The sequence below is a fragment of the Talpa occidentalis genome, unplaced genomic scaffold, assembly GCF_014898055.3.
Source record: "Talpa occidentalis isolate TD23 unplaced genomic scaffold, MPIMG_talOcc4v2.1 talOcc4.7, whole genome shotgun sequence".
Taxonomy (NCBI): domain Eukaryota; kingdom Metazoa; phylum Chordata; class Mammalia; order Eulipotyphla; family Talpidae; genus Talpa; species Talpa occidentalis.
Window position 1 is genome coordinate 22,587,574 of NW_023605083.1, and position 17,180 is coordinate 22,604,753.

The 17,180-nt window shown below is 37.2% G+C and overlaps 2 protein-coding genes and 1 long non-coding RNA gene across 5 annotated transcripts in view; 2 read left to right on the forward strand and 1 right to left on the reverse strand.

Moving 5' to 3' along the window:
• Positions 1–16,689, reverse strand: part of RIC1 (RIC1 homolog, RAB6A GEF complex partner 1) — a 107,597-nt gene extending 90,908 nt beyond the window's left edge. For 2 of the 3 annotated variants that reach the window (XM_037493496.2, XM_037493497.2), the window contains exons 1-2: positions 16,336–16,545; positions 143–250 (exon numbers count right to left, since the gene is read on the reverse strand). In XM_037493496.2, coding sequence (XP_037349393.1) covers positions 143–250; positions 16,336–16,479 — 252 coding nt within the window. In that variant the 5' untranslated portion in view covers positions 16,480–16,545. Of the gene's footprint in view, positions 1–142; positions 251–16,335 lie in introns of all 3 variants that reach the window. The other variant, XM_037493495.2, reaches the window with a different exon arrangement.
• Positions 5,913–6,325, forward strand: LOC119231746 (60S ribosomal protein L27-like). Its single transcript, XM_037493499.2, has one exon. The coding sequence runs from the start codon at positions 5,915–5,917 to the stop codon at positions 6,308–6,310; it is 396 nt and encodes a 131-aa protein (XP_037349396.1). The 5' UTR covers positions 5,913–5,914; the 3' UTR covers positions 6,311–6,325.
• Positions 16,690–16,965: 276 nt separating the features above from the next.
• The window catches only part of LOC129144913 (uncharacterized), a 59,183-nt gene continuing 58,968 nt past the window's right edge, over positions 16,966–17,180 (forward strand). Inside the window, exon 1 of the long non-coding RNA XR_008549728.1 lies at positions 16,966–17,128. This is a non-coding gene — a long non-coding RNA (uncharacterized LOC129144913). The remainder of the gene's footprint in view (positions 17,129–17,180) is intronic.

The window sequence follows — 17,180 nt, forward strand, 5'->3', positions numbered from 1 at the left end:
AAGAAATGGGCACAATAATTCACATCACAGAAGGTAAATACTAATGGCTATGAAAGTGAAATAAGTCACCTAATAAAATAAAACTTAAATGCAATGCAATGGTTTCATAATAAAATACTATTAAGGTGAAAAATGTACTTACCGACACAGCTATCATGGTACTATCTGGCCGCCATTCAGCTTGCTTGTAGGATCCAAACTGAGAAGATGATTTTGCAGGTTCCTTATAGGTTACAATTAATACACTGGGCTAGAAAAAAAAGTTGTATTTTATTAATATCTCATAAGAAATACATACGCAAATTTAAAGATAAGAGTACTCTGAATCTTAACTATACAAGTATAAAACACTAACATTAAATCATCAGTTTTAAAAAGCCCAAGCAAATCAACTAAAAGAGGACCCACCTCCAAATACATTCTGAATATGCCAATATTTATAAAGAAATTGAATCAATAATTAACAAAGGAAAAAAAGAGAAGGACCCAAGCCACATAGGTTCACTGCTGAATTCTAGCAAACATTTAAGGGAAAAAGTTACACCAGTTTTTCACTTTGTAACTCTTTCTGTAGGGTCCAAATCACCCTAACACTAAAATCAGCCAAAGACATTACAAGGAGAGAAACCAGAAGACCACTATCCCTCATGAACATAGTTACAAATATTTGCAATTAACTGAATCCAAAGAAGTATAGAATGATTGTACACTACTACCAACAACTATTTATTCCAGATATGAAAAGTTGCTTTAACATTCAAAAATCAACTGATATAATCCATCACAATAGCAGACTAAAGAAGGAAAACCATGATTATACCAACAGATGCAGAAAACAGATCTGATGAAACCCAACACTGATTTGTGACAAAAACTCTTCAGTAAACTAGGAACAGAGAGAAACTTCCTCAACCTGACAAAGAACATTTACTGTACAAAAAACCTACAGATCACATTATACTCACTGGTAAGAAATTAGAAGTTATCCAACTAAGTACAGGAATGAAGTAAGGACATTCCTTCTCCCAATGCCTCTTCAAAATCTTACCAGAAGGACTAGCTAATGCAGTAGGCAATAAAAAGAAATAAAAAGTACAGTATTGGGAAGAAAGAAATGTAACTGCCTTTGTTCATAGAAGGCATGATTACCCATATAGAAAATCCAAAAGAATCAACAACAATAAAGACCCAGGAATAGGCTAGGATCCCTACTCTCACTACTTGTATTCAATATAGTACTGAAAAGCTTTCACAGAGCAATTAGGGAAGAAAAAGAAATAAAAGGTATTCCAATCAGAAAGTAGTAAAACCATTGCTGTTTGCAAACAATGTGATCTTATATATAAAAAACACTAAAAATTCCATTAAGAAATTTAATAATTCAGAAAATTAAGGTTATAAAAGCAACATATGAAAGTTAAGTGCACTAAAACTACCTGAAAAGGAAATTAGGAAAACAATCCCATTTAAAAATAGCATCAAAAATTATGAAATACATAGGATCAGGCACTACAGAGGTGAAAGACTAGTACCCCCGACAACTACAAAAAAACAACTAAAACAATGAAAGAAAACACAAATATAAAGACACCCTGAGTTCACTGATTGGAAGACTTAACATTCTTAAAATATTCATACTACTCAAAACAATCTAAAAATTTACTATAATTCCTATCAAAATCACAGTGGTATTTTTTACAGAAATAGATAAAATAATTCTAAAATTCATATATAACCACAATGATTCAAATAGCCAAATCTTGATAAAAACAAAACTGGAGACATCACAAGTCTTAATTTCTAAATACAAAGATACAGCAATTAAAACAATATGGTACCGGCATAAAGACCAATCAGAGCTGTAGAAATAAATCCACATATAAATGGTCAACTTATCACAACAAGGATTAAACTAAAAAGTTTCTGCAAAGCAAACAAAACATCAAGAGAGTGAAAAGGCAATTTATGAACTGGGAGAAAATATATGCAATCTATTAAGGGGTTAATTGCGAAAATATTCAATAAATCCCCACAATTAAATAGCAAAAAAACTAATAATCTGATTTACAACTAGCCTAAAGATACAAACAGACATTTCTCTAAAGAAGAAAAACACATGGCCAACAGGTACATGACATGTTACTAGTCAACAAGGAAATTCAAAAAGAAATCACAACAAGATCTTAAACCTATCAAGATGGTAATTATCCAAAAATGAAAGGACAAAAGTGCTGGCATGGATGTGGAGAAAGGGGAATTCTTGTTGCTGGAAATGTAACATGTTGTCAATGTATTAAAAAAAAAAAAAAAAAAAAAAAAAGATCATGAAGATAAAAAATAGGACTACCATGTGACCACCAATCCTACTTCTGAATATTTATCCACAGAATTTAAATCAGAACCTGCAAAAGATTTTGGCACTACTATATTCACAAGCACCAAGACATAGAAACAACCAAATGTGCATCGATGGATAAATAAAGAAAATGTGGTGGGCCTCCCCGGTGGCGCAGCGGTTGAGTGCTGGGTTGCGAAGCTGCACGCGCCGGTTCGATCCCCGGCTGCTCCCCGGCCACCGGAGGAGGATCCCACATGGCGCGCAGACCTCTCCTGCAGCCCGCTGCTCCCCTCAGCAGTGTACTTCGGTCCTTCTGCCTGCTCTGCTCCCCGCTCTGGCTCTGGTGAATTCTCTCACCCTCCCGCGCTTCTGATTGTACCCAGTGCATGTATAAACAAAAAACAAACAAACAAATAAATAAATAAAAAAACATGCCTCTATTAAAAAAAAAAAAAAAAGATTTAAAAAAAAAAAGTGGTATATTTAAACAACAGAATATCATTCAGCTTCAAAAAAAAGAAGTTCCACAATATGCAACAACATGGGTGAACTGGGAGGACATATGCTAAGTGAAATAAACCAGTCACAGAAGGACAAACAATACATTATTCAACTTATATAAGGTATCTATAAAAGTCAAACTTGTAGTATTAAAGAGCTGAGAGGAGAGGAAAATGTGTGGATTTGATAACCAACAGTATGAAGTTTCAGCTAAGCAAGATGAATAAGTTTTAGAGATCTACTGTACAACGTTACAACTATAATTAACAATATTGCACTGTACATTTAAAATTCTTATATTGTTTATATCACAATAAAGTAATCAAGAAACTTTGCATGGCAACACAAAAATTCTCCAGGGAAATGCTTCCTAATATATTTTATGACGACTGCATTAGCTTAATACCAAAAACAAATATAGACAGCACAAAAGAAGCAACTGACCAATATCCCTGATTAACACTGACGCAAAGATCTTCAACAAAATATTAACAAGAATTCAACAATATATCACAAAGATTATAACATCATGATTAAGTGAGATAAATCCCAGGGATACATGGATATTTTAACATACGCAAATCAATGTACTATATCATATCAACAAAAATAAAGATAAATACCGGGAGATTACATCAACAGATGCAGAGAAAGCATTTTATGAGATCCCATATTCACTTACAATAAAAACTTTAAACAGATGGGAATAAGAAGGAATCCACCTCAATGTAATAAAATCATATATTACAAACCAACTAATGGCATATTACATAATGATGAAAAACTGAAAATAAGACAAGGATACCCCTGTCACCACCACCGTTTTAAATCTGTTCAATTTAATATTAGAGGTTTTGCCTAGTGCAATCAGACAACACAACAGGAAGTAAGAGACTTCAAGTCAGCAATGAAGTAAAACTATACTAGTCATAGATATGGTATTATATATGTATTTAGAAAACTCTAAAGAGTCCACCAATATTTATTAGAAATAAATATGCTAAAGTGGTATGAACAAAATTAACACACAAAAATCCAGTTTTCAATACAATGATCAAGAAATAAAAGAAATTAATAATTCCATTCACAATTGCTTCAAAAAGAATCAAATACCTTGTAATTAACCTCACCAAAGAGTTTGTGAAGGACAAGAAATATAAAATGTTATTGGAGGAGTAAGTGACACAAGGAGATGGAAAGACATCTTATGAATGAGGAAAATCAACCCAATCAAAACCACCACCTTACCTAAAGTGATATATAAATGTAAAGCAATCCCCATCAAAATACCAACAAAATTCTTCATAGAAATCAAACCAAAAAATACTGAAATTTGTATAGAAGCCTTGAATAGCAAGGGCAATCCTGAGGGAAAAAATGGAGAGAAATAAATGGTGGCATCATATTACATTACTTTATACTATAAAGCTACTGTACGAAAAGTCTTGGCATAGCACATGGATCAATGGAATAAACAGAAAGCTTAAAAATAAATACAAGTACACATCAAAACTTAATTCATTAAAGTAGCCATGAACATATAATAGGCAAAGGAGTCTCTTTAATAAATGGTACTGAAAGAACACATAAAATGAAGTTAGGTCACTCTCTAACCCCAAGCACAAAAATAAATTCCAAATGGATTAAAGACTTAGATACAAGACTTGCAACAATAAAATATATAAAAAGCATTGGTGATATGTTCCATGACATGAATGACAAAGATGTCTTTGGGTACGTGACCCCTATGGCAAGGGAAATAAAAGTAAAAATAGTTAGGATTACCTCAAATTAAAAAGATTGTAAACAATGAAAGAAAACATAAGATTAAAAAGGTATTTAAAATGGGAGAATATACACATCCCATAGCCAACAAGAGGTTAATATAAAAGATACATGAAAACTTATACAATTCGACAACAGAAAAACAGGTCAATTTTAAAAATGGACAGCAGATCTGAACAAAGAGGATATCCAGAAGGCCAACAGACACAAAAAAGCTCATCCTTTCCAGTAAGAAATGCAGGTTAAAACCACAATGACATCTTATCTCCTGTGTGTGAGAATATATATACTAAAAAGACTCCCCACAAGAAGTTTTGGAGAGAATACAGATAAAGAGGAACTTTATTGGGCCTCCCGGTGGCGCAAGGGAGACGCAGCACTATGAAGCTATTGTCAGCCACTGCAGCAACAGTTCGATCCCTGGCCAGGGAGCTACCCACATGATGCAGCTGACCTCTCCTCACTTGCCTGCTGCTCCCCTCAGAAGTGTTTTTCAGTCAATCTGCTGTTCTGTTTCCCACTCTGTCTCTGGTGAATCCTCTTACCCCCCCACACCTCTGGCCTGTACCCCAGGTCTTGTATGCATAAATAACCAAATCTTCAAAAAAAAAAAAAAAAAAAGAGGAACTTTATTACATTATTGGTGGAAATGTAAACTTGTACAGTCATTATGGAAAATAATCTGAATTTACCTTAAGAAACTATCAACGGGGCCTCCCCGGTGGCGCAGCGGTTGAGCGCTGGGTTGGGAAGCTGCCGGCAGTCTCTGCAGCGCCGGTTCAATCCCCGGCTGCTCCCCGGCCTCGGGAGGAGGGTCCCACATGGCGCGCAGACCTCTCCTGCCGCCCGCTGCTCCCCTCAGCAGTGTACTTCAGTCCTTCTGCCTGCTCTGCTCCCCGCTCTGGCTCTGGTGAATTCTCTCTCCCTCCCGCGCTTCTAACTGTACCCAGTGCTTGTATGTATCAATCAATCAATCAATAAATAAATCTTTAAAAAAAAAAAAAAAAAAAAATAAAGAAACTATCAACGGTAATAATGAATGACTCAGCAATCACACTCATGGGCATCTATTCAAATAATGTGAAATCATCAATGTCAAAAACTATATGCTCTACAGTATTTACTGCAGTACTATTTACAACAGCTAGGCTATAAAAGTAACTTAAATGTCTAACAATAGAGAACTGGATTAACAATATAAGCCAATGGTTACCTCAATTAAAAATAAGTTATGAAAAAGTACTCTTGAATAAAAACACCTTTAACTAGGCCCAAGTGGTTGCTGCTGAAATGGGCAAGTTCATGAAATCCAGGAAGGTGGTGCTGGTCTTGGCCGGACGCTACTCTGGACGCAAAGCGGTCATTGTGAAGAACATTGATGATGGCACCGCAAACCGCCCTTACAGCCACGCTCTGGTGGCTGGAATTGATCGCTATCCCCGCAAAGTGACAGCTGCCATGGGCAAGAAGAAAATTGCCAAAAGGTCAAAGAGCAAGTCTTTTGTGAAAGTGTATAACTACAATCACCTCATGCCCACCAGGTACTCTGTGGATATCCCCTTGGACAAAACTGTTGTCATCAAGGATGTCTTCAGAGATCCTGCTCTTAAACACAAGGCCCGACAAGAGACCAAGGTCAAATCTGAGGAGAGGTACAAGACTGGCAAGAACAAATGGTTCTTCTAGAAGCTGTGATTTTAAATGTTTTGCTTTGGTCATTACAAATACAAAAAAAAAAAAAAAACCAACACCTTTAACTAACTTTATGAATACATCATCCATAAAGTATTCACATACAAACTTTTAAACCTCACTTCCAGAATATAAGAAATATAGAGAACTAGGGAAAAGACTAACAACCAGACAAATCCAGAATGTGTGGCTGGTAATTAAAGTAGCCTGATCTACCAAAATATATCTGTGTAACTGAAACTGATAGAGAAGCCTATTCCAGGTTAAGAAACTAGAGATATAATAACCCATTGGAATGCATGAACCTTGAGTGGATATTGGCTTTAAAAATTAAGAAAAAGTTTATGTAGTTAATTTGGGGCACAGGAAAATTTAAACTTTTGTTTAAATTTAAACTAGGAAATGTAACCCAAAGCCAAAGAATGAAATGATATGTGAAGAACAGAGAAAACCAAAGAAACCAAGAGTTGGTTATTTGAACACATAACAAAATAGAGAAAGCTATAACTAGACTATAAAAAAAGAATCAACTAAACTCAGAAATGAAAGAGGAGGTATTACTGATTTTACAAAAAATAAAAAGGATTAGTATGAGAATACTATGAATTGTATGCTGACAAACTGGATAACATAGATGAAATGGACAAATTCCTAAAACACACAACCAAGACTGAATCATGAAGATATGGAAAATCTGAATGAAGTTATACCTAGTAAGACTGATCAGTAATCTAATACCTCCCAACAAAGCTCAGGGACATATGGTTTCACTAAAAAATTCTACCAGACATTTGAGAGAAAATTATCACTAATCCATCTCAGGCTCTTCAAATAAAGTGGAGAACAAACACTTATTAACTTAGCCTATGAGGTCACCCTTACTCTGATGTGCAACCATCAGTGCAACCATCACCCCCATGCAGATTTCTCATTTACCTCCTCTCACAACACTTGCATAGCTTCTCTTATTATCAACATCAATCATCAAAATGGTGCCAACAATAAAAGGCACTCAAATTGGGGAAAAAACTAGCTTATTTCTGTTTTCTAATAACTTGTTTTTTTATATGTAGAAAACTATAGGTTCCACAAAATCTGTTGGAAGTGTTAAAATTTATTAGCATAGTAGCAGATAAAAGATCAACATGCAAAAAAAAATCAGCTGCATTTCTATGTAATAGTGAACATCCAAAAATCAAATTAAGAAAACAATTCTATCTATAGTAGCATCAAAAAATAAAATACTTAGGATTTAGTTTATCCAAGGAAATTCAAGAAGAAACTGACAATGAAGAGAATTGGTTTTCAATCTCCACTCTTCAATAATTGTCAGAACCTGACAGAATATTAGCAAGAACACTGATAACCTGAACAATTATGTCAACCAATTTAACCTAACATTTAGAGAACACCCTAACAATAGCAGAATATATATATTCTTTACAAGAAAACATGGAACATTCTCTAACATAAACCTATGCCAGCCCATAAAACAAGTCTTAATAACCTTAAAAGAATAAACTCACTCAAAATATATTCCCCAAATATAATGCAATTAAGTTTGAGACCAATAAAAAAGAAATTTGGGAAATTCTCAAATATTTGGATGTCAAACCATACACTGCCAAATAACTCATGATATTTAAAAAACAATTAAATTTTTAAAATATAAAGGAATTAAAACAAAATTGGAACATGTCAAAGTTGGGGGAGGGCCCTCTCTGGTGGAGCAAGGGGTTAAGACACAGCACTATGGAGCTACCCGCAGCCACTACAGCACAAGTTCTATGGCAGCCAGGGAGCTGACCCACATGGCGCAGCAGACCTCTCCTGATTTGTCCACTGCTCCCCTCAGCAGTGTGTTTCAGTCAACCTGCCTGTTCAGTTCCCCACTGTCTCTGATGAATGTTCTCACCCCCCACAACTCTAGCCTATACCCCAGTTCTTGTATGCATAAATAAATAAATTTTTAAAAAAACTTAAGGGTGACCATAGCAAAAGGGATGAATAGGCACAGCAAAGAGGACTTTTAGGGCAGGGAAAATACTTTGTATGGTATTACAAAGACGGGTATATGTCATTACACATTTGTCCAAACCCAGTGAATGCACAATACCAACAGTGAATTCGGGTAAACTGTGGACTCTGGATGATCATAATGTGTCATTATTAAGGTTCACCTCTTGTAAGAAAAATTTAAAATACCACTCTGATGATTGATGCTGATAATAAGAGAAGCTATGCAAGTGTTGGGAGAGGAGGTAAATGAGAAATCTGCATGGGGGTGATGGTTGCACAGTAATGTTGAAGAACTTAATTTGACAGAACTGTACTTTTAACAAAGAAATATTTTGTTACGCCTATTTTATCACATTAAAAACATGGGAGCAAAAGGGGACTGAAAAAAACTGCTATTCTTTCAGTATTAAATATTTAATTAACCTGCAGTATATTAAGATGAATATTACACGGCCTCCCCTGGTGGCGCAGGTGGTTGAGCTCAGCACTATGAAGCAATCCTCTGCAGCACGAGTTCGATCCCCCGCCGGCCAGGGAGCAACCCATATGGTGCAGTGGACCTCTCCTGTCTCGCCCACGGCTCCCCTCAGCAGTGTATTTCAGTCAGTCTGCCTGTTCTGTTCCCCACTCTGTCTCTGATGAATCCTCTCACCCTCCCACACATCTGGCCTGTACCCCCGGTTCTTATACACATGAATAATTTTTTTTAAAAGATGAATATTACAATTGCCATGGCAACTATTAGTAAAATAATTCAAACAAGTATAATTAAGAAATCAAAACCATTAAAGGAGTTACAGGTAAACAAAATGAGAATTTTTAAAAAATAGCAAATATAAATCTACTCACACCAATCACTTTATATATAAATGGACTAAATATTCCAATCAAAAGGCAGAGATTACCAACTAGATTTTTTTTAAAAACTAGCAATATCTAAATATTTGCTGTGTATACAAGACACATCAGATTCTTACTCTGTACTTTATTGTAACTCTAGAACCTCTCTTTAAAAAGCAAAAGATTTACAGGCAACAACCAAAAGCACATGTGGAAATAAACTTTATGGCTTATAATATTTATTAAAAAAAAGGGATTGTCTCAAATTTTAACAACCTAAGCTTTTAAAACTAGCGAAAGCAAGCTAAACCCAAAGCAAGCAGAAGGAATAGGGGAAAAAGCAGAAATCAGTAAAACAGAAAACAGAAAATTAGTAAACTAAGTTCAATAAAACACCTACAGTAAATATTACTAAAAACTTTAGTGAGACTGATGAGGGAGTTTCCTCATATCCCATATAACTTTAAAATGGCTCTAAAAAAATGTCAGTGGGATTGCATTGACTCCATTGATACTTTGGATAGTAGCAACATTCTAATAATATTAGGCATTCTAATTATGAACAGAAAATATCTTTCATTTATCTGCATCGTCTATGATTTCTTTCAGCAACATTTTGTAGTTCCAGCATACAAATCTTTCACCAACATTAAGTTTAGCCCTAAATATTTTACTCTTTTTTGATATTATTACAAGTTGGATTGTTTTCTTAATTTTATTTTTGTGTGTTCACTGTTACTGTATAAAATGCCACTGATTTTTTTGAGTTTATGTCCTGCAATTTTGTTAAACTCACCTTCCTAACAGCAGAAAAACTATTAGAAAAGAAAATTTGGCAAGAATGCAGGATAGCAATATATAAAAACTAATTTTATATCTATATGTCAATAACAATCTGACAATGAAGTTAATATTCAAACACTAGCATCATTAATATGAAATACTTAGTAATAAACTTAACAAAAATGAAATATCAATACACTGAAATCTACAGAATGCTAAAAAAAATTTTAAATCTAAATAAATATTTATGGATTGGAAAATTCCTTATTGTTCAGATGGCAATTTTTCCCTACTGACAGATTTAATGCAATCCCTTGATAATCCCAGCAGGTTTTTATTTTTGCAGAAAGTGACAAGATGATCCTAAAATCTACACTTAGATGCAACGGAACTATAGAACAGACAAATTAATTTTGAAAACAGAAACTTCTTGTTTTTGTTGGAATTTTCACCATCCAATTTCTAAACTTAGTATCAAGCTACAATATGATGCTTGCATGATTATATATACTAGCAATAGAACAGAATATACAGAAACAAACCCCTCACATTTCTAGTCAATTGATTCTGACAAAAATGACAATGCAATTACGTGAAAAAATTTCCCAACAAATGTTGCTAAAACAGCTGTATAGGTTGGGGGAAAAATGAACTTAGGTATTTCTTACCTTATGCAAAGGGCGCAACCTATAAAACTTACAAAAGAAAACACAGAGCGACTGCTCCTCACTCTGTTTCTGGTGAATCCTCTCACCCTCCCACGCCTCTGGCCTGTACCCCAGTTCTTGTATAAAAAATAACTTAAAAAAAAAAGAAAAGAAAACAGAACGAGCTTGTGACCATGGATTAGCACAGTTTTTTTCGATAAGACACACACAAGGATGATTCATAAAAGAAAACTAGTAAGCTACCATCAAATTTAAACCTTTGCTCTCCAAAACATCATTAAGAAACAGAAAAGATAATTCTGACTGTGATAAAATGTACACAATACATATTTGATAAACAATTTGTATAAATAAGGAACTTACAACTCAGTGAGACAAATCTCCAATTTAAAAAAAAGTGGTAATGGTATGAATAGGTATTATAGGCTTAGGTGTTATCTGTACCCAGCTGTGTTCTCTTGTAAGAAGGGGAAGGAATGCTGAGACCTGAAACAGCTGAAAACACAGAAATCGCGGATAATTGTGCCAAATTAGCTCTCTTGGAGAGAGACCAGAATAACCTAAAGGTGAACTTTGTTTCAATTTAACACTAAAAATTATGTCCAAGGGTGGAGAATTAACAATATAATGAGCCATGTGACCAGAGTACAGGAATGTAATAGAAAAGCATTACTCCCCAACCAGAACATGAGGACTGTGGGAACACTTCCTGCCCCCAAAGCCTTATACATTCACCTCACCCCAAGCCTGGGGAGAAAGATGCTTTGGAACAAGTTCCCCCTTTTCTACATCATCAGGGTAGAGAATAAAACATCTTGCTCTGCTTTACAGAGCCTGGTTGTTGTGTCATTGTCTGTAATCACCAGGCAAAACCACCTTCCTATTTAAGAGGTCAGTAACATTTTACAAAATACTGTGTACAAGCACATAAAAAGATGCTAATTATTAGCTATCAGAACAAAAAATTAAAGTGACAGTGAGATACCACTATAAACCCACTAAAATGGTTATAATAAAGACTGACAATAATAAGTGGTGACAAGAATGTGCAGATACTAGAAATCTTCGTACACAGCTGGTAGGGATGTAAAATGTTACACCTACTTCCAATCAGTCTGGCAGCTTCCTAAAAAGTGAAACTTAAACTTACCATGTCCTAGCAATTTCATTCCTAGTATCTCCCCACAAGAAATGATAACACATCCACAAACACATGAACACAAATATTTGTAGCACTATTATTCATAATGGCCCAAAATTAGAAACAATACCCATTAACAGGAGAATGGATTTTTTAAAATGTGGTATATCAATACAGTGGAATAATACTTATCAGTTAAAAAAGGAGTAATACAAAAACACTATGCTAAATAAAGCTGACATAACACATCCGTTTAAGTTTTGGTAAATACAGATTATTTAATAATTAAAGTAGGACCCTTTATCATGTACTACTTTTCCTCCTATTTCTACTGAGCTATAATTGACATATAGCCCTGCTTAAGTTTAAGATACTGATTTGATACCTGTATCCTACAAAAAGATTACCACCACAGTATAAGCTAACACCTGCATCACATAATTACCATTTCTTTCCTTGAAAATACCTAAGATGCACTCTCCGAGCAACTTTCAAATATATATATATATATAATATTATTAACTATAATCACTATGCATGCATTAGGATCCTCAATTTATTTTACTGCTGGAAGTTTGTGTTCTTGGACCCCCAGTCTCCCTACCCCCCAACCCCCAGATTCCACTAACAATTATTCTAGTCTCTGTTCCTATGCATTCAGTTTTTAAAGATTCCACATATAAAAAAATGTCATACAGCATTTATCTTCATCTGATTTATTTCACTTAGCATTGCCTTCAAGGTCCATCCACGTTATTGCAAACAATAAGATATCCCTCTTTCTCAAGAATGAATAACATTTCATTGCATTAAATACATATTTTTATCCATTCATCCATTGATGTACTCTTAGGTTGTTTCCATATATTTGCTATTGTGAAAACATACTAATTTTCTAATATAACATGGACTATATATAATAAAGTGCTTAATTTGCCTCCACTTACATAACCCTCACTAATTGTAGATTTTCTGAATTTAAGTTATAATTTAGTTCCATCAGCTTTTCAAAATTCACATATTGACATTTACAAATTTACCAATTATTAAGCCTTTTAAAAAATTCTATGCTGTGCATAGGACAGGTATCCTAAATTCACTTGTTTTAAAAATATTCATTAAGCACCTGCTTTGTGGAAAGCATTTTGAATAATAAAAAACAAGATGCTTTCTGCCCTCCAGAAACTTATAATCTAGCTGGAAAGCATATGTGCAAAACTTAAAAACAGTAGTTCATCAAAAAAATGAAGACTTTTGGTCATGGTAAACAAAGAATGAGTCAGAGATAAAGCAAGATTTCAACAGAAGCTAAAGGATGGATAATATTCTGATAGGCAGAGATGGGATAAAAGAGCATTCCAAGAAGGGAGTGTCTCTGATATCAAACTAAGGAGTTTGAACTTCACTCTTTAACCAAGCAAACCCTGAAATACTTCCACGTAATGAATATGTAAGGAAGAGAAATGAGGTAGGAAATGTAGGTACAAATTAAATGGCTTTTATGAGATCCAGTTAACCATAGTTTTGATGACACAATTTGCTGCTTTGGATATCTATTTCATTGTTTAATTTACCATTATTAGTATACCAATAAGAACAAAAATTTCTTCCAAGGGTCACTCAAAGACACAACTTATTTCTTAAGCCCAGAATTACTGGCCTAATTCAGCTTTATGGTAACAACCTTTACAAACAAAATTTTCCTCTATCATATTAGCACACTAGTGTCTTTGAATAGTAAGTTTTCTTATATGTAACATACCTCTTCATCCCTTTCAAATACTGTCTACTGGTGGTAACTTTCACAGGAAGTGTTAGAAAATATCTGACAGTAATTTATGTATGAAAAGTAATCTATAACCTGAAAACTGTTAAGACTAATTTGAAATTAGTTTTTTGAGCTATTATTTTATTGTTTACATATGCATACTTCCCTATTCAGTTTGGTATATTAAAGATGAAAATTTCGGCCCCCTTTTATAGTACAAAACACAATTCATCTCACACAACACTCAAGTAAATCATCAGCCTCATGACTAATCAACAATTTACACAGCAATTCTTTTGGACATTAAAAAATCAGACTATTAAATGCACTTTCCTTATACAAGGCTAGTTTTCTCTTTTTAAAAATGCATCTTTATTAAAAAATGCATATACAGCTTTCTAAAATTAAAGCATGCATGTTCACTGCAACTATTTTGAAACAATTCACTCTAAGTTATGCAGGGACAATTGACAGCTTCCAGCTATAGTGTTTCTGGTTTAAAAGAAGTCTGTGGGGCCTCCCTGGTGGCGCAAGGGATTAAGCACAGCACTATGAAGCTATCCGCAGCCTCTGCAGCACGAGTTCAATCCCCGGCTGGCCAGGGAGCAACCCACATGGCGCAGCAGACCTCTCCTGTCTTGCCCACTGCTCCCCTCAGCAGTATATTGCAGTACATCTGCCTGTTCTGTTCCCCACTCTATCTCTGGTGAATCTTCTCACCCCCTGCACCTCTGGTCTGTAACCCAGCTCTTGTATGCATAAATAAATAAATCTTTAAAAAAAAAAGTTGTGAACCTAAATTTATTTTAACTTACATTTTTTTCCAAGAAGCTCAAAAATGTTTAAAGTCAAAATAAAAACATAAACTTTGTGAGTAAAGTTATATTCCAGAACGAAGAGATTAGAGACTGAAGTCTGGCACCTGTTCCTCATTGACCCAGTTATACAATCATGAACCTTAAATTCAGCCAATACTTGAGTCTTAAAGTAAAAAAGATCAAGGCTAACCATTCACAAACATACAGTACCATGCAGCTTCCCCTAGGTAATCCTGCATTTCATTTCACCTCATACTTCTGAACCCGTATATGCTCTAACTTTTCACATGCTAGATCTTAATGGTAGCAGCCCATGACCTCTGAAGTGAGGAGCTATTGTATTTGTATAGGGGGTGGGTGTTTGAAGGACTATGACTTTTCTGAATTCCAGGTCTGCCTTAGATCTATATAGTAACTAACTCCAAAAGAAAAATACAGATATTCTTAATATTCACAATATACCTGCGTTAGTTAAGGCACACTTTCGTTTCTTTTATAGAGGATTAAAGTGGTCTACAAACCCCCTCAGATGAAGTTTAGTTGTGTCTAAAATGAAGTCTTCCCCTTAAGAAAAGCTTTACAATCTGTTACATTAGAGTGAAATTATGTACTAAATTCGGAAGGCAATTTAAAATTCAAGGTGTAATTTTTTTCTCCATGTCCTTTAAAAGTTATAGACACAAATTAAAAATATTTAATTGGCATACACAACGGAAATGAATTATCTCATTTAAGAACCAAATGTTGTATAATCATAAACACACTACTGAAAAATGCAATCAAGTACCAGACAGAACAGTCACATAGCTGGTTTTCTAACAGCCTATTTTGTTGACACATATTTAAACATTAAATAAACCAAAATTTAATCGCAAATTGTTTGACTTGCTGTCAATGACAGTCAAATTAAGGTGATACTAAAACCATCTCAATCCCATCATCACTTTTACCACTCAAATGATGAGGGTTAGCACAAATATTTGGGGATTTTAACCAAAGCCAGTATTTCATGTAGTTCTAATAAGGCCAAGGTCACAACCTATGCCCACATTGTCAAATTATCTATGGAAAAACTTCACTGATATCGATTAGTACTGCCTTTTTAAAAAAAAGAAAAGAAAGAACAAGCACGTTCTTATGCTCTATTCGGCTGCTTTTACAGACAAAATCATCACGGTTTGCGGAGAATAGAAGTATCCCAAGCATCACTTATTTTTCAAGCTATTTTTCTTATCTACTCAGTAATTAGATACGAGAAGAAGAAAAAAAAAAAGATAACCAGAATTCACAGAAAGCAGAGCCAGAACTTTGTTTCCTCATCTTCCCAAATATTATTTCCAGGTGTGTAAACCAGCGAGGAACGCAGACAGATTGGAGTTCCACTTCCGCTCCTCCTAAACCCCTACAATTCTCCACCGAAGCGTTTAAGACCAGCAGTAAAAAGAACTAACAACAAAATGGGATGGAGGTGTTGGGGTGAGGTGGACAACCTTTAATTAAAAACAAACAAACAAAAACAAAAAAACTCTGCTGTAGCTTCTCGCGGTAAATTATCACAGGCCTGTAAAGTCTGGCACTGGGTAAAGCCCAACAGGCTTTGCTTAACTCCCAAAACAACAGCCTTTCAAGCCAGGGGGGTTTGGAACCCAACAGAGGCCAGATTCTAAAAGTGGAAAGTTTAAAGAGATTTTGCTCCTCGGGGAGAGGGGGAAGGGAGAGGAGGGCAAGTCTGGGCTCGGCTGAGGGAGCGCGCGGGGTCTGCACCGAGCACGGCCGTCGGTCCAACGCCGGGAGGCTCAGGGGTTTTCGGCAGCACCCCGAAGTCCCGGCCGTGTTCGGGAGCTACGAGGGGCCGAGTAGGTGGAACGAAGATGCGGCCAGAGGAGAGGGTGGGAGAGGGAGGGGTCCGTGACTCCGGGTGGAAGTTGGGAGCGGGACGGTGCCAGGACCCCGGGAAGGGAGCGGCGGGAGGCTCTACTTACTCGGCTGTACCAGATGCTGAGGCGGGCCGGGGCCAGCACGGCGAAGAAAGTCCTGTGGGGGTCGGACTGAATGTGAAGAGGCGCCTCAGCCGGGTTGCCCAGCGGGCAGAGCAGCCTCTTGGGCCAGCCGCTCAGGAAATACATGGTCCGCGCGAAGGCGCCGACGCCCGGCGCCCCCCGACCCCGTCGGTCACACTCGGCGGCCCGAGCCAGACGTCAGCCTCCCACACCGCCACCGGCCGAGTCGGCGGCGGCGGCGGTGGCAGCTCGGGGCATCTGCCCGCGGGCCGGGCCGGGCCGAGCCGACGCAACGCTAAGCTACGAAGGCACCCCCAAGCTGACGGGGCCCAGTGTGGGGGGACGGAGGGGGGAGGGAGAGTCGGGGCGAGAGGGGGCGGAGGAGCGCGGAGGCCCGCCCCGGCCCCGCCCCTTCCTCGGGCCGCACTGGCGTCACCACGCCGCGCCGAGCGTGTGGAGCCGGGCAGGGCTGCCGGGCGCGCACGCGCACTGGGGACTTGTCGCCTCACCCTCGCTCCGCTTCCTGAAGCTCCGCCCTTATCTTTACGAGCGGCTGCGGCGCGGCGCCAACACGCATGCTCATTTGCCCCACTCTGGCTCCTCCGCGCCTCCCATTTGCAATCTGGAGCGTCGTGTCAGGGGTGGGAAGGCGGGGCAAGCACTCGAGACTCGGAGGCAAGTGGAATGAGCTGCACGAGACGCAGCTGTGAGGCGTTGTGGTTCGTGGGACACGCCCCTCACCTGGCCCAACCTAATCTGACTTCCCTGGGAACCGGTGAGGCCGCTGGTTGGGGCGGGCCCGACGCTGCGACGCCCAGGGTGTGGGG

Coding starts and splice junctions, on each gene's coding strand:
- LOC119231746 (XM_037493499.2), top strand. CDS start 5,915: ATGGGCAAGTTCATGAAATCCAGGAAGGTGGTGCTGGTCTTGGCCGGA.